A 21,629-nucleotide genomic window follows, 5' to 3' on the forward strand; every position below is an offset into this window, starting at 1 on the left:
AAACTCCACCCCCTATAGCACCCATGGGTGCCCCCCAACCCCCCATATACCAACCAACCTCCCCCCCTCCCCACTCCCTATAGCACCCATAGGTACCCCCCCCACCCATGGGTGCCCCCCAGCACCCATAGGTGCCCCATCCCCCATGTCCTCCCCCCATTCCCCCTCATTGTGACCCCCCCACCCCCCATAGGTGCCCCCAGCACCCATAGGTGCCCCATAGCACCCATGGGTGCCCCCTCACCAGGGACCCGTAGTGCCCGTTTTCCAGCAGCGCCCCCCACGGCCCCCAGGTCACATGGGCCCGGGTGCAGCTTCACCCCCCCCGGGGGGGCACTGGGTGCAGGGGGGGAGGGGTCAGCGCCCGGACGCCTGGGTCCCCCGGACGCCTGGGTTCCATCTCAATAACCTGTCCCCGGACGCCTGGGTCCCTCTGCCAACACCCCATCCCGGATGCCTGGGTCCCTCTGCTGATACCCCCCAGCCCGGATGCCTGGGTCCCCCAAGGTCCCCCCCCCACCCCCGGATGCCTGGGTCCCCCTGACCGGGTCCCCCCCGCCATGGATTCCCCCCCCACCCCCGGATGCCTGGGTCCCCCCAGGTCCCCCCCACCCATGGGTTCCCCCCCTACCCCCGGACGCCTGGGTCCCCTGCCACCCCACCATGGGTTCTCCCAGACACCTGGGTCCCCGCACCAAGTAACCTGGCCCCGGACGCCTGGGTCCCCCCGGACGCCTGGGTCCCCGTACCTGGTGACATCGTCGCAGGGCGTGGCCGTGGGCGGAGCCCAAAAGCGCCCCCAGCACCCCCTGCAGCGCCCCCTGCAGCTCCTCTGGGTGGGGGGGGACACAGGTCAGCACCCATGGGTGCCCCATATATCCCCCCCCCAGGTCACTTCCCCCCTCCCGGACGCCTGGGTCCCCCGGACACCTGGGTCCCCCCCTCCCCACAATGTGTCTCCCGGACGCCTGGGTCCCCCCCCTCCCCACAATGTGTCTCCCGGACGCCTGGGTCCCCCGGACACCTGGGTCCCCCCCCTCCCCACAATGTGTCTCCCGGACGCCTGGGTCCCCCGGACACCTGGGTCCCCCCCTCCCCACAATGTGTCTCCCCGGACGCCTGGGTCCCCCGGACGCCTGGGTCCTCCCTCACCTTGGGGTCGCAGGTGGCGCTGGCAGCGGGGGCAGCGGGGGAGGGGCGGCTCGTCCTGCCCCTCCCCCTCCCCTGGCCCCTCCCCCTCCTCGGGGCCCCCCCGGGAGCACTCAGGGCAGCAGCGACCTGGGGGGAGGGGGGGGTCAGCACCCCAAAAACAGCCCTGGGACCCCCCAAATCCCACAGACCCACCCCAGCACCCATAGACCCCCAGAGACCCCACCCCGAACGCCTGGGTCCCCCGAACTCCTGGGTCCCCCCCCTCCCCCAATGGGTCCCCCAGACACCTGGGTCCCCCGAACTCCTGGGTCTGCCCCCCCTCTCCTAGTGGGTCCTCCCGGACGCCTGGGTCCCCTCACTCAAGGGTGCCCCCACCACCCCCGGATGCCTGAGTTCCCCGGATGCCTGGGTCCCTCGGACGCCTGGGTCCCCTCAAATCTATCAGAGAACTCCCAGCACCCATTGATACCCCTGGGACCCCCCCGAACGCCTGGGTCCCCCCCACAGGTCCCCCCTTTTCCCCATGGGTGCTCCCGAACGCCTGGGTCCCCTCCCACATCCCTCCCCCCACGATGGGTCGTCCCGGATGCCTGGGTCCCCTCAGCCAAGGGTGCCCCCCCCCACCCCCGGACTCCTGGGTCCCCCCAAATCCATCAGAGACCCCCCCCCCAGCACCCATTGACCCCCAGACACCCACCCGGACGCCTGGGTCCCCCCATTCCCCCATGGGTGCTCCCGGACGCCTGGGTCCCCCGGACGCCTGGGTCCCCCCAGCACCCATTGACCCCCCTCACGTGTGTGGGTGCAGGGGGGGCACAGCCCCCCCCAGGGGTCCCACGGCGCCTCCGTGTCCCCGCGGCAGCGCCAACACCCCCAGCACAACTGGGGGGGCACCCCAAAAATGGGGTCACCCCCACCCATGGGTGTCGCCCCCATCCCCCCACCCATGGGTGCTCATTATTGCGCCCCCACCCATGGGTGCCCATTATTGACCCCACCCACGGGTGACCATTATTGACCCCCCATTATTGACCCCCCATTATTGACCCCACCCATGGGTGCCCATTATTGACCCCACCCATGGGTGCCCAATATTGACCCCCCCATTATTGACCCCCACCCATGGGTGCCCATTAATTGACCCCACCCATGGGTGCCCATATTGACCCCCCCATTATTGACCCCCACCCATGGGTGCCCATTATTGACCCCACCCACGGGTGACCATTATTGACCCCCCATTATTGACCCCCCATTATTGACCCCCACCCATGGGTGCCCATTATTGACCCCACCCATGGGTGCCCAATATTGAACCCCCCATTATTGACCCCACCCATGGGTGCCCATTATTGACCCACCCATGGGTGCCCAATCTTGACCAGCCCATTATTGACCCCACCCATGGGTGCCCATTATTGACCCCACCCATGGGTGCCCATTATTGACACCCATTATTGACCCCACCCATGGGTGCCCATTATTGACCCCACCCATGGTGCCCATTATTGACACCCATTATTGACCCCACCCATGGGTGCCATTATTGACCCCACCCATGGGTGCCCAATATTGACCCCCCCATTATTGACCCCACCCATGGGTGCCCATTATTGACCCCCACCCATGGGTGCCCAATATTGACCCCCCATTATTGACCCCACCCATGGGTGCCCATTATTGACCCCACCCATGGGTGCCCAATATTGACCCCCACCCATGGGTGCCCATTATTGACCCCATTATTGACCCCACCCATGGGTGCCCATTATTGACCCCCCATTATTGACCCCCACCCATGGGTGCCCATTATTGACCCCATTATTGACCCCACCCATGGGTGCCCATTATTGACCCCCCATTATTGCCCCCATTATTGACCCCACCCACGGGTGCCCATTATTGACCCCCATTATTGACCCCCCATTATTGACCCCCCATTATTGACCCCACCCATGGGTGCCCAATATTGACCCCCCCATTATTGACCCCCCACTATTGACCCCACCCAATGGGCGCCCCCACCCACGGGTGCCCCGGTGCTCACCCATTGCGTTGGGGGAGGGGCTGTGCTGGGGGGGGGCCCCGGGGCCCAGACACCCCGGGTGGAAACAGCGGTGGCACCGGCTGCACTCCAGGAGGCGCTGTCAACGGCACCAACGGCACCCAATGGCACCCAATGGCACCCAACGGCACCCAACAGCCACCCAATGGCAACCCAACGGTGGCACCCAATGGCACCCAATGGCACCCAATGGCACCCACGCACCCAACGGCACCCAACGGCACCCAATGGCACCCAACGGCACCCAACGGCACCCAGTGGCACCCAACGGACCCAACGGCACCCAATGGCACCCAACGGCACCAACGGCACCCAACGGCACCCAACGGCACCCAATGGCACCCAACGGCACCCAATGGCACCCAATGGAACCCAATGGAACCCAATGGCACCCAACGGCACCAACGGCACCCAATGGACCCAATGGCACAACGGCACCCAACGGCACCCAATGGCACCCAACGGTGGCACCCAATGGCACCCATGGCCCCAACGGCACCCTACGGCACCCTCGGCACCCAACGGCACCCAACGGCACCCACGGCACCCAATGGCAACCCAACGGTGGCACCCAATGGCACCCAACGGCCCCAACGGCACCCAATGGCACCCAATGGCCCAACTGCACAACGGCACCAATGGCACCCAATGGCACCCACGGCACCAGCACCAATGGCACCCAACGGCACACGCACAACTGGCACCCACTGGCACCCAATGGCACCACGCACCACCCAATGGCACCCAACGGGCACCCAATGGCACCCAACGGCACCCAATGGCACCCAATGGCACCCAACGGCACCCAACGGCACCCAACGGCACCCAACGTGGCACCCAATGGCACCCAACGGCACCCAACGGCACCCAAACGGCACCCAACGGCACCCAACGGCACCCAGAGGCACCCAATGGCACCCAACGGCACCCAATGGCACCACGGCACCCAATGGCACCCAACGGCACCAACGGCACCCAATGGCACCCAACGGCACCAACGGCACCCAATGGCACCCAACGGCACCAACGGCACCCAATGGCACCCAACGGCACCAACGGCACCCAACATGGCACCCAACGGCACCCAACGGCACCCAACGGCACCCAGTGGCACCCAAACGGCACCCAACGGCACCAGTGGCACCAGACCAGGCACCAACGGCACCCAATGGCACCCAATGGCACCCAACGGCACCCAGTGGCACCCATGGCACCAACGGCACCCAGTGGCACCCAATGGCACCCAACGGCACCCAGTGGCACCCAATGGCACCCAACGGTGGCACCCAATGGAACCCAATTGGCACCCAACGGCACCCAACGGCACCCAATGGAACCCAATGGCACCCAACGGCACCCACGGCACCCAACGGCACCCAACGGCACCCAATGGCACCCAACGGTGGCACCCAACGGTGGCACCCAACGGTGGCACCCAATGGCACCCACGGCACCCAATGGAACCCAACGGTGGCACCAGTGGCACCCAACGGCACCCAACTGCACCCAACGGCACCCAACGGCACCCAACGGTGGCACCCAACGGCACCCAACGGCCACCCATCGGCACCCATCGGCACCCAGTGGCACCCCAATGGCACCCAGTGGCACCCATCGGCACCCAACGGCACCAATGGCACCCAATGGCACCCAGTGGCACCCAACGGCACCCAACGCACCCAACGGGCACCCAACGGCACCCAATGGCACCAACGGTGGCACCCAACGGTGGCACCCAACGGTGGCACCCAACGGTGGCACCCAATGGCACCCCAACGGCACCCAATGGAACCCAACGGTGGCACCCAGTGGCACCCAACGGCACCCAACGGCACCCAACGGCACCCAACGGCACCCAACGGTGGCACCCAACGGGCACCCAACGGCATCGGCACCCATCGGCACCCAGTGGCACCCAATGGCACCCAGTGGCACCCATCGGCACCCAACGGCACCAATGGCACCCAATGGCACCCAGTGGCACCCAACGGCACCCAACGGCACCCAATGGCACCCAGTGGCACCCAGTGGCACCTCCTGGGTCCCCCCATGTCCCCATATCCTCCTGTCCCCAGTGTCCCATTATCCCCAATGTCCCGTTGTCCCCTCACTGTCCCACTGTCCCTCATTGTCCCCAATGTCCCCCTGTCCCCCCATCCCCCCCAATGTCCCCATCCCCCCCATGTCCCCAATGTCCCCCATGTCCCCCATCCCCCCATGTCCCCAGTGCCCCCCATTGTCCCCAATGACCCCATCCCCCCATGTACTCCCATGTCCCCCATTGTCCCCAATGTCCCCCATCCCCCCCATTGTCCCCATGGCGCCCATCCCCCCCAGTGTCCCCAATGCCCCCATGTCCCCCATTGTCCCCCATTGCCCCAATCCCCCCATGTCCCCAGTGTCCCTCATTGTCCCCAATGTCCCCATGTCCCCCACTGCCCCCCAATGTCCCCATGTCCCCATCCCCCCTATTGTCCCCCATGTCCCCCATCCCCCCATGTCCCCAGTGTCCCCCATTGTCCCCAATGACCCCCATCCCCCCATGTACCCCCATGTCCCCCATTGTCCCCCAATGTCCCCATGTCCCCCATCCCCCCCATGTCCCCCATTGCACCCAATGTCCCCCATCCCCCCATGTCCCCAGTGTCCCCCATTGTCCCCCACGTCCCCCATCCTGCCCATTGTCCCCAATGTCCCCATGTCCCCATTGTCCCCACTGTCCCCCATTGTCCCTAATGTCCCCATGTCCTCCAATGTCCCCCATGTCCCCCATTCCCCCCATTGTCCCCCATCCCCCCCATTGTCCCCCATCCCCCCCAGTGTCCCCATATCCCCATTGTCCCCATGTCCCCCATGTCCCCAATGACCCCCATCCCCTCATGTCCCCCATGTACCCCCATGTCTCCATTGTCCCCAATGTCCCCCATGTCCCCCATCCCCCCCATGTCCCCATTGTCCCCACTGTCCCCCATGTCCCCATCCCCCCTATTGTCCCCCATTGCCCCCATTGCCCCCCATGTCCCCAGTGTCCCCCATTGCCCCCAATGACCCCCATCCCCCCCATGTCCCCATCCCCCCCATTGTCCCCAATGACCCCCATCCCCCCATGTCCCCACGTACCCCCATGTCCCCCATTGTCCCCAATGTCCCCATGTCCCCCACTGCCCCCCAATGTCCCCATGTCCCCATCCCCCCTATTGTCCCCCATTGCCCCCATTGCCCCCCATTGTCCCCAATGACCCCATCCCCCCATGTACCCCCATGTCCCCCATTGTCCCCAATGTCCCCATCCCCCCTATTGTCCCCTATTGTCCCCCATTGCCCCCATCCCCTCATGTCCCCCATGTACCCCCATCCCCCCCATTCTCCCCAATGTCCCCCATGTCCCCCCATCCCCCCCATGTCCCCATTGTCCCCACTGTCCCCCATGTCCCCATTGTCCCCCATCCCCCCCCATGTCCCCCATCCCCCCCAATGCCCCCCACTGTCCCCACTGTCCCCACGTCCCCTCACCTTGCCGGCGCGTCCCCTCCTCCCGCAGCCGTGGCAGCTCTGGCAGCGCCGGCAGCTCCAGCGCGTCTGCCCCGGGGCCGGCGCCTCGGCGCCCAGGCAGAACCGGTGGAAGGGCTGGCAGCACACCTGGCACAGCACCAGCTGAAACAGCGCCCGCCGTCACCTATGGGCGCCTATGGGCACCTATGGGCGCCTATGGGTGCCTATGGATCCCGCGCGGCCCGACAACGGGGCCCTGGGGCCGCCATTGTGTGCCCTGAGGTGACTCAGGCGCCATCTTGCCCTGAGGAGACTTTCCCGCCCTTTTGCCCTGAGGTGATTCTGGGTCATATAAATCACCTATAGACACCTATAGATCATCTATAGCGATCTACAGATCACCTATATATCCTATAGATCATCCATAGGTGCCCACAGACACCCACAGGTCCCCAAAATGGGGCTTTGGTGCCGTCATTTTGTTCCCTGAGGTGATTCAGGCGCCAACTTGCCCTGAGGAGACTTTCCCGCCCTTTTGCCCTGAGGTGATTCTGGGTCATATAAATCACTTATAGACACCTATAGAGATCTATACATCATCTACAAACATCTATATATGCTATAGATCATCTACAGGTGTCCACAGACACCCACAGGTCCACAAAATGGGGCTTTGGTGCCGTCATTTTGTGCCCTGAGGTGATTCAGGCGCCATCTCGCCCTGAGGAGACTTTCCCGCCCTTTTGCCCTGAGGTGATTCTGGGTCACATAAATCACCTACAGACACCTATCGATCATCTACAGCTATCTATAGATCACCTATATATCCTATAGATCATCTATAGGTGCCCACAGACACCCACAGGGGCTGAAAATGGGCCCTTGGTGCCGTCATTTTGTTCCCTGAGGTGATTCAGGCGCCTTCTTGCCCTGAGGAGACTTTCCCGCCCTTTTGCCCTGAGGTGATTCTGGGTCATATAAATCACCTACAGACACCTATCGATCATCTACAGCTATCTATAGATCACCTATATATCCTATAGATCATCTATAGGTGTCCACAGACACCCACAGGTCCCCAAAATGGGGCTTTGGTGCCGTCATTTTGTGCCCTGAGGTGATTCAGGCGCCATCTCGCCCTGAGGAGACTTTCCCGCCCTTTTGCCCTGAGGTGATTCTGGGTCATATAAATCACCTATAGACACCTATAGATCATCTGTAGCTATCTATAGATCACCTATATATCCTATAGATCATCTATAGGTGTCCACAGACACCCACAGGTCCACAAAATGGGGCTTTGGTGCCGTCATTTTGTTCCCTGAGGTGACTCAGGTGCCATCTTGCCCTGAGGAGACTTTCCCGCCCTTTTGCCCTGAGGTGATTCTGGGTCATATAAATCACCTATAGACACCTATAGATCATCTATAGCTATCTATAGATCACCTATATATCCTATAGATCATCTATAGGTGCCCACAGACACCCACAGGGGCTGAAAATGGGCCCTTGGTGCCGTCATTTTGTTCCCTGAGGTGATTCAGGCGCCTTCTTGCCCTGAGGAGACTTTCCCGCCCTTTTGCCCTGAGGTGATTCTGGGTCATATAAATCACCTATAGACACCTATAGATCATCTATAGCTATCTATAGATCACCTATATATCCTATAGATCATCTATAGGTGTCCACAGACACCCACAGGGGCTGAAAATGGGCCCTTGGTGCCGTCATTTTGTGCCCTGAGGTGATTCAGGCGCCTTCTTGCCCTGAGGAGACTTTCCCGCCCTTTTGCCCTGAGGTGATTCTGGGATGTATAGATCACCTACAGACACCTATAGATCATCTATAGGTGGCGATAAATCCTATAGATGATCTATGGGTGCCCACAGACAGATACAGACACACACTGACCCTAATGGATCCCTATAGGCCGCCCAGACAGAAACGGACCCAGGAGTTCGGGAGGGACCCAGGAGTTCCCCAAAGGACCCAGGATTTCGGGAGGGACCCAGGAGTTCAGGAAGGACCCAGGAATGCCCCAAGGGACCCAGGAGTTCGGGAGGGGACCCAGGAGTTCGGGATGGGGCCCAGGAGTTCGGGAGGGGACCCAGGCGTCCGGGAGGGACCCAGGAGTTCGGGAGGGGACCCAGGAGTTCTGAAGGACCCAGGCGTTCTGAGGGACCCAGGCGTCCGGGAGGGACCCAGGAGTTCGGGAGGGGACCCAGGAGTTCGGGAGGGGACCCAGGAATTCGGAGGGACCCAGGAGTTCGGGAGGGACCCAGGAGTTCGGGAGGGGACCCAGGAGTTCGGGAGGGGACCCAGGAGTTCCCCAAAGGACCCAGGAGTTCGGGAGGGGACCCAGGCGTTCCCCAAAGGACCCAGGAGTTCAGGAGGGACCCAGGAGTTCGGGAGGGACCCAGGAGTTCGGGAGGGGACCCAGGAGTTCGGGAGGGACCCAGGAGTTCGGGAGGGGACCCAGGAGTTCGGGAGGGACCCAGGAGTTCGGGAGAGGACCCAGGAGTTCGGGAGGGGACCCAGGCGTCCGGGAGGGACCCAGGCGTCCGGGAGGGACCCAGGAGTTCGGGAGGGGACCCAGGAGTTCGGGAGAGGACCCAGGAGTTCAGGGAGGGACCCAGGAGTCCGGGAGGGACCCAGGAGTTCGGGAGGGGACCCAGGAGTCCGGGAGGGACCCAGGCGTCCGGGAGGGGACCCAGGAGTTCAGGAGGGACCCAGGAGTTCGGGAGGGGACCCAGGAGTTCGGGAGGGGACCCAGGAGTTCGGGAGGGACCCAGGAGTTCAGGGAGGGACCCAGGAGTTCGGGAGGGGACCCAGGCGTCCGGGAGGGACCCAGGTGTCCGGGAGGGACCCAGGAGTTCGGGAGGGACCCAGGCGTCCGGGAGGGGACCCAGGAGTTCGGGAGAGGACCCAGGAGTTCAGGGAGGGACCCAGGCGTCCGGGAGGGGACCCAGGAGTTCAGGAGGGACCCAGGAGTTCGGGAGGGGACCCAGGAGTTCGGGAGGGACCCAGGAGTTCGGAGGGACCCAGGAGTTCGGGAGGGGACCCAGGAGTTCAGGAGGGGACCCAGGAGTTCGGGATGGGGCCCAGGAGTTCAGGAGGGACCCAGGAGTTCGGGAGGGACCCAGGAGTTCGGGAGAGGACCCAGGAGTTCAGGGAGGGGACCCAGGAGTTCGGGAGGGACCCAGGAGTTCGGGAGGGGACCCAGGAGTTCGGGAGGGACCCAGGAGTTCGGGAGAGGACCCAGGAGTTCAGGGAGGGGACCAGGAGTTCGGGAGAGGACCCAGGCGTCCGGGAGGGGACCCAGGAGTTCGGGAGGGACCCAGGAGTTCGGGAGGGGACCCAAATAGGGGACCCAGGCGTCCGGGAGGGACCCAGGAGTTCAGGGAGGGGACCCAGGAGTTCGGGAGGGACCCAGGAGTTCAGGGAGGGACCCAGGAGTTCGGGAGGGGACCCAGGCGTCCGGGAGGGACCCAGGTGTTCGGGAGGGACCCAGGAGTTCGGGAGGGGACCCAGGAGTTCGGGAAGGACCCAGGCGTCCGGGAGGGACCCAGGCGTCCGGGAGGGGACCCAGGAGTTCAGGAGGGACCCAGGAGTTCGGGAGGGGACCCAGGCGTCCGGGAGGGACCCAGGAGTTCAGGGAGGACCCAGGCGTCCGGGGGGGACCCAGGCGTCCGGGAGGGACCCAGGAGTTCAGGGAGGGGACCCAGGAGTTCGGGAGGGACCCAGGCGTTCGGATGGGACCCAGGAGTTCGGGAGGGACCCAGGAGTTTCGGGAGGGACCCAGGAGTTCAGGAGGGACCCAGGCATCCGGGGGGGACCCAGGAGTTCAGGGAGGGACCCAGGCGTCCGGGAGGGACCCAGGCGTTCGGGATGGGACCCAGGAGTTCGGGAGGGACCCAGGAGTTCGGGAGGGGACCCAGGCGTCCGGGAGGGACCCAGGCGTCCGGGAGGGGACCCAGGCGTCCGGGAGGGACCCAGGAGTTCGGGAGGGACCCAGGAGTTCGGGAGGGACCCAGGAGTTCAGGAGGGACCCAGGAGTTCGGGAGGGGACCCAGGAGTTCGGGAGGGACCCAGGAGTTCGGGAGAGGGACCCAGGAGTTCAGGGAGGGGACCCAGGAGTTCGGGAGGGACCCAGGAGTTCGGGAGGGACCCAGGCGTCCGGGAGGGACCCAGGAGTTCGGGAGGGACCCAGGAGTTCGGGAGAGGACCCAGGAGTTCAGGGAGGGGACCCAGGAGTTCGGGAGGGACCCAGGAGTTCGGAGGGACCCAGGCGTCCGGGAGGGGACCCAGGCGTCCGGGAGGGACCCAGGCGTCCGGGAGGGACCCAGGCGTCCGGGAGGGGACCCAGGCGTCCCGGAGGGGACCCAGGCGTCCGGGAGGGACCCAGGAGTTCGGAGGGGACCCAGGAGTTCAGGGAGGGACCCAGGAGTTCGGGAGGGGACCCAGGAGTCCGGGAGGGACCCAGGAGTTCGGGAGGGACCCAGGAGTTCGGGAGGGACCCAGGAGTTCGGGAGGGACCCAGGAGTTCGGGAGGGGACCCAGGAGTCCGGGAGGGACCCAGAGTTCGGGAGGGACCCAGGAGTTCGGGAGGGACCCAGGAGTTCAGGGAGGGGACCCAGGAGTTCGGAGGGACCCAGGAGTTCGGGAGGGACCCAGGCGTCCGGGGGGGACCCAGGCGTCCGGGCGCGCACCTGGTGCTGCCCCCTGCTGGCGCACAGCAGGCAGAGCACGGGGCCGCTGGGGGGGACGGAGCCCACGACGCTCAGACCCCCCATGAGCCACACGTTGTCAGGGCCGGGTCCTCCTGGGGGGACACACACCCTATACACCCCTATAGACACCTATAGGCACCCCCACAGACCCCTATGGACCCCTATGGACCCATAGAGACACCCCCATACACCCCTATGGACCCATAGAGACACCTATAGACACCCCCATAGACCCCTAGAGACCCCTATGGACCCATAGAGACACCCCCATAGGCCCCTATAGATCCCTATGGACCCATATAGACACCCCCATAGGCCCCTAGAGACCCCTATGGACCCATAGAGACACCCCTATAGACCCCTATAGACCTCTAGAGACCCCTATGGACCCATATAGACACCCCCATAGGCCCCTATAGACCCCTATAGACCCCTATGGACCCCTATAGACACCCCCATACACCCCTAGAGACCCCTAGGTACCCATATAGACACCCCTATAGACCCCTATAGACCCCTAGGGACCCATATAGACACCCCCATAGACCCCCATAGACCCCTAGAGACCCCTATGGACCCATAGAGACACCCCCATACACCCCTAGAGACCCATATAGACACCCCCCATACACCCCTATAGACCTCTATAGACCCCTGTGGACCCATATAGACACCCCTATAGACCCCCATGAGCCACACGTTGTCCAGGGCCGGGTCCTCCTGGGGGGACACACACTCTATACATCCCTATAGACACCTATAGACCCCTATAGACACCCATAGAGACACCCCCGTGCACTCCCTATAGATCCCTACGGACCCATAGAGACACCCCCATAGACCACCTATGGACCCCCATAGACCCCCTACAGAACCCCTATACACCCCCGATAGACCTCCTATAGAACCCCTATAGATGCCCCAACGCCTATAGACCCCCTATACACCCCCTATAGATGCCCCAACGCTCTATAGATCCCCTATAGGCACCCTATAGACCCCTATAGACTCCCCTACAGACACTCACTATAGACCTCTTATAGAATGCCTGTAGACCCCCTATATATCCCCCAACCCCTATAGTCCTCCTATAGACCCCCTATAGATGCCCCTACGCTCTACAGATCCCCTATAGGCACCCTATAGACTCCCTACAGACACTCCCTATAGACCCCCCATAGATCCCCTATACAGCCCCTATAGATGCCTATCGAGCTCTATACACCCCTATAGACGTCCCAAGGCGCTATAGATCCCCTATAGGCACCCTATAGACCCCTATAGACACCCCCTATAGATCCCCCAACCCCCCTATACACCCCAACCCCTATAGAACCCCAACCCCCCGAAACAGGACCCCTAAGACCCACCCCCCCCATAGATTGACCCCCCAAAGCCCCTATAGATCCCCCCGCCCCTCCCCCGCAACACCAGGACCCTATAGAGGGGTCGGTGGTGGGGGTGGGGGAGGGGCTGGGGGGGTATTTGGGGGTATTTTGGGTGTATTTTGGGATGTATTTGGATGTATTTTTGGTGTATTTGAGGGTATTCTGGGGTATCTGGGGGGTATTTGGGGGGTATTTTGGGGGTATTTGGGGTGTAGTTCGGGGTGTATTTTGGGGGGTATTTTGGGGGTATTTTGGGAGTATCTGGGTGTATTTGGGGTGAATTTGGGGGTATTCTGGGGGTATTTGGGGTGTATTTTGGGGGTATTTGGGGTGTAGTTTGGGGGTATTTGGGGTGTAGTTTGGGGTGTATTCTGGGGGTATTCTGGGGGTATTCGGGGTGTATTTGGGGGTAATTTGGGTGTATTTTGGGGTATATTTGGATGTATTTGGGGTGCATTTTGGAGTATTTTGGGGGTATTCGGGGTGTACTTTGGGGGTATTTGGGGTGTATTTGGGGGTATTCTGGGGTATTTGGGTGTATTTTGGGGGTATTTGGGGTGTAGTTTGGGGTGTAGTTTGGGGGTATTTTGGGGGTATTTTGGGGTATATTTGGGGTGTATATGGGGGTATTCTGGGGGTATTTTGGGATATTTGGGTGTATTTTGGGGGTATTTGGGGTGTAGTTCGGGGTGTATTTTGGGGGTATTTTGGGGTGTATTTGGGGGTATTTTGGGAGTATCTGGGTGTATTTGGGGTGAATTTGGGGGTATTCTGGATGCATTTTGGAGTATTCTGGGGGTATTCTGGGGTAATTTGGGTGTATTTTGGGGTGTATTTGGATGTATTTGGGGTGTATTTTGGGGGTATTTTGGGGGGTATTTGGGTGCATTTTGGAGTATTTTGGGGGTATTTTGGGGGTATTTGGGGTGTAGTTCGGGGTGTATTTTGGGGGGTATTTGGGGTGTATTTGGGTGTTTTTGGGGTGTATTTGGGGTATTCTGGATACATTTTGGAGTATTCTGAGAGTATTTTGGGGTATTTTTGGGGTATTTTGGAGTAGTTTGGGGGTATTTGAGGTGTATTTGCAGTGTATTTGGGGGTATTCTGGGGTGTATTCTGGGGGTACTTTGGGTGTATTTTGGGGTGTATTTGGCTGCATTTTGGGTGTATTTGGGCTGTATTTTGGGGGGTATTTCGGGGGTACTTGGGTGTATTTTGGAGTAGTTTGGGGGTATTTGTGGGGGTATTTTGGGGTGTATTTTGGGGTGTTTCTGGGTGTATTTCGGGGTGTTTCGGGGTGTATTTCAGGGTGTATTTCGGGGTGTATTTTGGGGTGTATTTCAGGTGTATTTCGCGGTGTATTTTGGGGTGTTTCTGGGCTGTTTTCAGGGTGTGTTTCGGGTGTTTTCAGGGTATATTTTGGGGCGTTTCAGGGCTGTTTTTTGGGTATTTCGGGGTGTTTCGGGTGTATTTGGGGGTGTATTTTGGGGTGTATTTCGGGGTGTTTCTGGGCTGTTTTTGGGTGTGTTTTGGGGTGTTTTTGGGTGTTTCTGGTGTATTTCGGGGTGTTTTCAGGGTGTATTTCAGGGTGTTTTGGGGTGCATTTCAGGGTGTATTTTGGGGGTGTTTCAGGGCTGTTTTTGGGGTGTTTCGGGGTGTATTTTGGGGTGTATTTCGGGGTGTATTTCAGGGTGTATTTCGGGGTATTTCGGGGTGTTTCAGGGTGTATTTCGGGGTGTATTTTGGGGTGTTGCAGGTGTATTTCGGGGTGTATTTTGGGGTGTTTCAGGGCTGTTTTGGGGTGTTTTCAGGGTGTATTTTGGGGTGTTTCAGGGTGTATTTTGGGGTGTATTTTGGGGTGTTTCGGGGTGTATTTCGGGGTGTGTTTCGGGGTATTTCAGGGTGTATTTTGGGGTGTTTCAGGGTGTATTTCGGGGTGTATTTCAGGGTGTATTTCGGGGTGTATTTCGGGGTGTATTTCGGGTGTTTCAGGGTGTATTTTGGGTGTATTTTGGGGTGTTTCGGGGTGTATTTCGGGGTGTATTTCGGGGTGTTTCTGGGCTGGTTTTGGGTGTGTTTTGGGGTGTTTTTGGGGTGTTTCAGGGTGTATTTCAGGGTGTTTCTGGGCTGTTTTGGGGTGTTTTCAGGGTGTATTTCAGGGTGTTTTGGGGTGCATTTCAGGGTGTATTTTGGGGTGTTTCAGGGCTGTTTTTGGGGTGTTTCGGGGTGTATTTTGGGTGTTTTCAGGTGTATTTTGGTGTGTTTCAGGGTGTATTTCAGGGTGTTTTTGGGGTGTATTTTGGGTGTATTTTGGGGTGTTTCGGGGTGTATTTTGGGTGTATTTTGGGGTATTTCAGGGTGTATTTTGGGGTGTATTTTGGGGTGTATTTTGGGGTGTTTCAGGGTGTATTTTGGGGTGTATTTCGGGGTGTTTCAGGGTGTATTTTGGGGTGTATTTTGGGGTGTTTCGGGGTGTATTTCAGGGTGTATTTCGGGCTGTATTTCGGGGTGTTTTGGGGTGTTTTGGGGTGTTTCGGGGTGTTTCGGGGTGTATTTTGGGGTGCATTTCAGGGTGTATTTTGGGGTGTTTCAGGGCTGTTTTTGGGGTGTTTCGGGGTGTATTTTGGGTGTATTCGGGGTGTATTTCAGGGTGTATTTCGGGGTGTATTTCGGGGTGTTTCAGGGTGTATTTTGGGGTGTATTTTGGGGTATTTCAGGTGTATTTTGGGGTGTATTTCGGGGTGTATTTCGGGGTGTATTTTGGGGTGTATTTTGGGGTGTATTTTGGGGTGTATTTTGGGGTGTATTTTGGGGTGTTTTTGGGGTGTTTCAGGGTGTATTTTGGGGTGTTTCAGGGTGTATTTTGGGGTCCCACCTTGAAATCCACCCGCAGTCGGTTGTGGCCGTCGCTGGGGCGGCCCCTCCCCCCCCAGCCGCTCTGGGGGACCCGGGGGGGGCCCAATCCTGCCGGGGGGGGAGGGGCCACGGTCACGTGGGGTGGGGGAGGGGGGGGACGACACTGCGCCCCTCCCCACATCACCCATACAGCCCATCCCCCCATGTCCCCATATCCCTCATTGTCCCCCATTGTCCCCATTGTCCCCATATCCCATTGTCCCCATATCCCATTGTCCCCATATCCCCCCATTGCCCCCATTGTCCCCCATATCCCCCATTGTCCCCATTGTCCCCATTGTCCCCATTGTCCCCATTGTCCCCATATCCCCCCATTGTCCCCATATCCCCCCATTGTCCCCATATCCCCCATTGTCCCCATTGTCCCCATATCCCCCCATTGTCCCCCCATATCCCCCCATTGTCCCCATCACCCCCAGTGTCCCCATATCCCCCCATTGTCCCCATATCCCCCCATTGTCCCCATTGTCCCCATATCCCCCCATTGTCCCCATATCCCCCCATTGTCCCATTGTCCCCCCATTGTCCCCATTGTCCCCACATCCCCCCATTGTCCCCATTGTCCCCATATCCCCCCATTGTCCCCATGTCCCCCCATTGTCCCCATATCCCCCCATTGTCCCATTGTCCCCATATCCCCCCATTGTCCCCATATCCCCCCATTGTCCCATTGTCCCCATATCCCCCCATTGTCCCCATTGTCCCCATATCCCCCATTGTCCCATTGTCCCCATATCCCCCATTGTCCCATTGTCCCCATATCTCCCCATTGTCCCCATATCCCCCATTGTCCCCCCATCCCCCATTGTCCCCGTTGTCCCCCCGTCCCCACCCCCATCCTCCTCCTGGCCCGCAGCTGCAGCAGCGGTTGGAGCGGCCGGCGGGGGCGGGGCGGCTCCTCGGGATCCTCCAGGGGGCGCTCTGGGGACATTGGGGACAATGGGCAGAGACACAATGTCCCCACGGCCCCCCAGGATCACACATCCCCACCCCCACCCCCATGATCACGTGTGTCCCCTCACCCGCTTCACACGTGTCCCCCCCATTGTCACACGTGTCCCAGTGACCCCCAGGGTCCTAAAACCCCCCCAGTGACCCCCAGTGACCCCCAGGGTCCTAAACCCCCCCCCCAATGACCCCCGGTGACCCCCAGGGTCCTAAACCCCCCCAATGACCCCCAGTGACCCCCAGGGTCCTAAAGCCCCTCCCAGTGACCCCCAATGACCCCCAGGGTCCTAGTGCCCCCTCCCCAGTGACCCCCAGGGTCCTAAAGCCCTCCCAATGACCCCCAGGGTCCTAAAGACCCCCCCAGTGACCCCCAGGGTCCTAAAGCCCTCCCAGTGACCCCCAGGGTCCTAAACCCCCCCCCAATGACCCCCAGGGTCCTAAAGCCCCTCCCAGTGACCCCCAGGGTCCTAAGACCCCCCAGTGACACCCAATGACCCCCAGGGTCCTAAAGCCCCTCCAGTGACCCCCAGTGACCCCGAGGGTCCTAAAGCCCCTCCCAGTGACCCCGAGTGACCCCCAGGGTCCTAAAGACCCCCAATGACCCCCAGGGTCCTAAACCCCCCCCCAGTGACCCCAGGGTCCTAAAGCCCCCCCAGTCAGGTCCCAATGTCCCAATGTCCCCAATGTCCCCCTCACCATCGGTTGCCGTCCCCGCACTGTCCGGCTCGGTGGGCGTGGCCGTGGGCGTGGCCGTGGGTGGGGCCCGTGGGCGGGGCCTGAGGAGGCGCCGCCCCGAACGCCTCGGAGGCTCCGCCCCCCCCGGGTCCCCCCCGGTGTCCCCCCCCATGTCCCCCGAGTCCCCCGAGTCCTCCGAGTCCCAGGGGGTCACGCGGGGGGGGCAGCGGCCTGGGGACAATGGGACAATGGGGACAAGGCGGGGGGACAAGGCGGGGGGACAAGGGGGGGGGACAAGGGGGGGGGACAAGGGGGGGGGACAAGGGGGGGGACCCGTGTCCCCCCATCCCCATATCCCCCTGTCCCCCCCCCGCCCAGTGACCCCCCAATGACCCCTAGGGTCCTAGAGGCCCCCCCCCCCCCCCAGGAACCCCCAGGGTCCCAGAGCCCCCCCAATGACCCCCAGTAACCCCCAGGGTCCTAAAGTCCCCCCCCAATGACCCCCAGTGACCCCCAGGGTCCTAAAGTCCCCCCTCAATGACCCCCAGTGACCCCCAGGTCCCAGAGCCCCCGCCCAATGACCGCCCATGACCCCCAGGGTCCTAAAGCCCCCCCAATGACCCCCAGTGACCCCCAGGGTCCTAGTGCCCCCTCCCCAGTGACCCCCAGGGTCCTAAAGCCCCCCCAGTGACCCCCAGGGTCCTAGTGCCCCCTCCCCAGTGACCCCCAGGGTCCTAAAGACCCCCAGTGACCCCAGGGTCCTAATGCCCCCTCCCCAGTGACCCCCAGTGATCCCCAGGGTCCTAAAGCCCCCCCAATGACCCCCCGTGACCCCCAGGGTCCCAGAGCCCCCCCCAATGACCCCCAGTGACCCCCAGGGTCCTAAAGTCCCCCCCCAATGACACCGAGTGACCCCCAGGGCCCCAGAGCCCCCCTCCAATGACCCCCAGGGTCCTAGTGCCCCCTCCCCAGGGACCCCCAGTGATCCCCAGGGTCCTAGAACCCCCCCGATGACCCCCAGGGTCCTAGTGCCCCCCCAGTGACCCCCCGTGACCCCAGGGTCCTAGAGCCCCCCACAATGACCCCCAGTGACCCTCAGGGTCCTAAAGTCCCCCCCCAATGACACCGACTGACCCCCAGGGCCCCAGAGCTCCCCCCAATGACCGCCCGTGACCCCCAGGGTCCTAAAGCCCCCCCAATGACCCCCAGGGTCCTAAAGTCCCCCCCCAATGACACCGAGTGACCCCCAGGGTCCTAAAGCCCCCCCAATGACCCCCAGGGTCCTAGTGCCCCCCCCAGTGACCCCCAGTGACCCCAGGGTCCTAGTGCCCCCTCCCCAATGACCCCCAGGGTCCTAAAGCCCCCCCAATGACCCCCAGTGCCCCCCAGGGTCCTAGTGCCCCCCAGTGACCCCAAATCATGTCCCCATGTCCCCCCCGTACCTCTGTCTGTCCCTCTGTCCCTGTCCCTGCTCGGGGACCATGTGGCCCGGGGGGAGGGGAGGGGGGGGAGGGGACACCTGATGGGGGGGGTGGGGACACCTGAGAGGGGGGGAGGGGCACCTCCAGGAAAGGACCCAGGAGTTCGGGGAGGGGGTGGACCCAGGAGTTGGGGGGCGGGGACCTAAGACTGCCCCATGGACCCAGGAGTTCGGGGCGGGGACCCAGGAGTTCGGGAGGGGACCCAGGAGTTCGGGGGGGGGGGGGGGGGGGGCGGAACAAGGGACCCAGGCGTCCGGGAAGGGAACCCAGTAGTTTGCTGGGGACACCTACAGCCACATACGTCCCCTATAGCTCCATGTGTCCCCTATAGAGCCCATACACCCCCTATAGATCCCATATAACCCCCACAGACTCCATACACCCCCTATAGACCCCATATAAGCCCCACAGACCCCATACACCCCCTATAGATCCCATATTATCCCCACAGACCCATACACCCCCTATAGACTCCATACATCCCCCCATAGACCCATATGTGCTCTGTGGACACCATATGTTACCTATAGCTCCATATGTCCCCTATAGATCCCACATGTGCCCTATAGATCCCGTATCAGGCCTACAGACCCCACGTCCCCTATAGAATGCACATATACCTTGCAACTCTATATGTCCCCTATAGAGCCTATACGTCTCCTATAGCGCCTACAAACCCCTATAGGCCCCATACACACCCCATAGCCCCATACACCCCCTATAGACCCCATACATCCCCTATAGACTCCATACATCCCCCATAGACCCCATACATCCCCCATAGACCCATATGTGCTCTGTGGACACCGTATATTACCTAGAGCTCCATATGTCCCCTATAGATCCCACATGTCCCCTATAGATTCCATACAATGCCTACAGACCCCACGACATTTCCTATAGAACCCACATATACCTTGCAACTCTATATGCCCCCTATAGAGCCTATACGTCTCCTATAGCGCCTACAAACCCCTATAGGCCCCACACACCCCCCATACGTCCCCTATAGACCCCACGTGTTGTCTATAGGAGCAGACGTGTCCTATTGACCCCATACATCCCCTATAGACCCCACGTGTTGTCTATAGGTGCACACGTCTCCTATGGACCCCATACGTCCCCTATAGACCTCATGTGTCCCCTATAGCCCCCACATCCCTTAGAGCCCCATACGTGCCCTATAAGCCCCATACGTGCCCTATGGATTCCATACGTCCCCTATGGATTCCATACGTCCCCTATGGATTCCATACGTCCCCTATGGGTTCCATACGTCCCCTATAAGCCCCATACGTCCCCTGTAAGCCCCATACGTCCCCTATGAATTCCATACATCCCCTATGGATTCCATACGTGCCCTATAAGCCCCATACGTCCCCTATGGATTCCATACGTCCCCTATAAGCCCCATACGTGCCCTATGGATTCCATAGGTCCCCTATAAGCCCCATACGTGCCCTATGGATTCCATACGTCCCCTATAAGCCCCATACGTGCCCTATGGATTCCATACGTCCCCTATGGATTCCATAGGTCCCCTATAAGCCCCATACGTGCCCTATGGATTCCATACGTCCCCTATAAGCCCCATACATCCCCTATGGATTCCATACGTCCCCTATAAGCCCATACGTCCCCTATGGATTCCATAGGTCCCCTATAAGCCCCATACGTGCCCTATGGATTCCATACGTCCCCTATGGATTCCATAGGTCCCCTATAAGCCCCATACATCCCCTATGGATTCCATACGTCCCCTATAAGCCCATACGTCCCCTATGGATTCCATACGTCCCCTATGGATTCCATACGTCCCCTATAAGCCCCATACGTCCCCTATGGATTCCATAGGTCCCCACCTCTCTGCGCCAGCCGCTCCAGTTTTCGCGCCTCGATCTTGTCACAGCGCCGGTACCTGGGGGAGGGGACATCAGGGGACCCAGGAGTGCCCCAGGGACCCAGGAGTTCGGGGGGGACCCAGGAGTTCGGGGGGTGGGACACAAACAAGGGACCCAGGCGTCCGGGGAAGGACCCAGGCGTCCTGGTGGAGGAACCCAGGCGTCCAGGGGTGGCCCAGGGAAGGGACCCAGGCGTCCGGGGGGTTAGAAAGAAGGGACCCAGGCGTCCTGGGTGACACAAAGAAGGGACCCAGGCGTCCGGGGGGTTAGAAAGAAGGGACCCAGGCATCCGGGAAAGGACCCAGGCGTCCGGGGGTGACACAGAGAAGGGACCCAGGCGTCCGGGGAAGGACCCAGGCGTCCGGGGGGGTTAGAAAGAAGGGACCCAGGCGTCCGGGGGTGACACAGAGAAGGGACCCAGGCGTCCGGGGAAGGACCCAGGCGTCCGGGGGTGACACAAAGACAGGACCCAGGTGTCCGGGGGGGTTAGGAAGAAGGGACCCAGGCGTCGGGGGCGACACAGAGAAGGGACCCAGGCGTCCGGGGAATGATCCAGGCATCCAGGGGTGACACAAAGAAGGGACCCAGGCGTCCGGGGGTGACACAGGGAAGGGACCCAGGCGTCCGGGGGTGACACAGGGAAGGGACCCAGGCGTCCGGGGGGTTAGAAAGAAGGGACCCAGGCGTCCGGGGGTGACACAAAGACGGGACCCAGGCGTCCGGGGGTGACACAAAGACGGGACCCAGGCGTCCGGGATGGAAGCCAGGCGTCCGGGGGCGGCCCAGGGAAGGGACCAAGGTGTCCGGGGAAGGACCCAGGCGTCCGGGGGTGACACAGAGAAGGGACCCAGGCGTCCGGGGGGTTAGAAAGAAGGGACCCA

General features: G+C 61.3%; 2 protein-coding genes across 3 annotated transcripts in view; both read right to left on the bottom strand.

Moving 5' to 3' along the window:
- Window positions 1-336, bottom strand: part of LOC135576836 (histone-lysine N-methyltransferase 2B-like) — a 28,803-nt gene extending 28,467 nt beyond the window's left edge. Inside the window, 1 exon segment of the mRNA XM_065044010.1 lies at window positions 245-336. The gene's annotated coding sequence lies outside the window, so the exon portion shown is untranslated.
- Window positions 337-2,004: 1,668 nt separating this feature from the next.
- Window positions 2,005-21,559, bottom strand: LOC135576830 (histone-lysine N-methyltransferase 2B-like). Of its 2 annotated transcripts, none has more exons than XM_065043995.1 (7): window positions 20,710-21,559; window positions 17,388-17,597; window positions 16,576-16,664; window positions 15,703-15,791; window positions 11,419-11,531; window positions 6,731-6,871; window positions 2,005-2,034 (listed from the first exon to the last, which is right to left on the bottom strand). In XM_065043995.1, the coding sequence occupies exons 1-5, from the start codon at window positions 21,035-21,037 to the stop codon at window positions 11,516-11,518; spliced, it is 732 nt and encodes a 243-aa protein (XP_064900067.1). In that variant the 5' UTR covers window positions 21,038-21,559; the 3' UTR covers window positions 2,005-2,034; window positions 6,731-6,871; window positions 11,419-11,515. The 2 variants fall into 2 exon arrangements, with proteins under 2 accessions (XP_064900067.1, XP_064900066.1); XM_065043994.1 differs by lacking the exon at window positions 2,005-2,034 and adding an exon at window positions 3,145-3,296.
- Window positions 21,560-21,629: the final 70 nt, after the last annotated feature.

Source organism: Columba livia, chromosome 31 (genome assembly GCF_036013475.1).
Source record: "Columba livia isolate bColLiv1 breed racing homer chromosome 31, bColLiv1.pat.W.v2, whole genome shotgun sequence".
NCBI lineage: Eukaryota > Metazoa > Chordata > Aves > Columbiformes > Columbidae > Columba > Columba livia.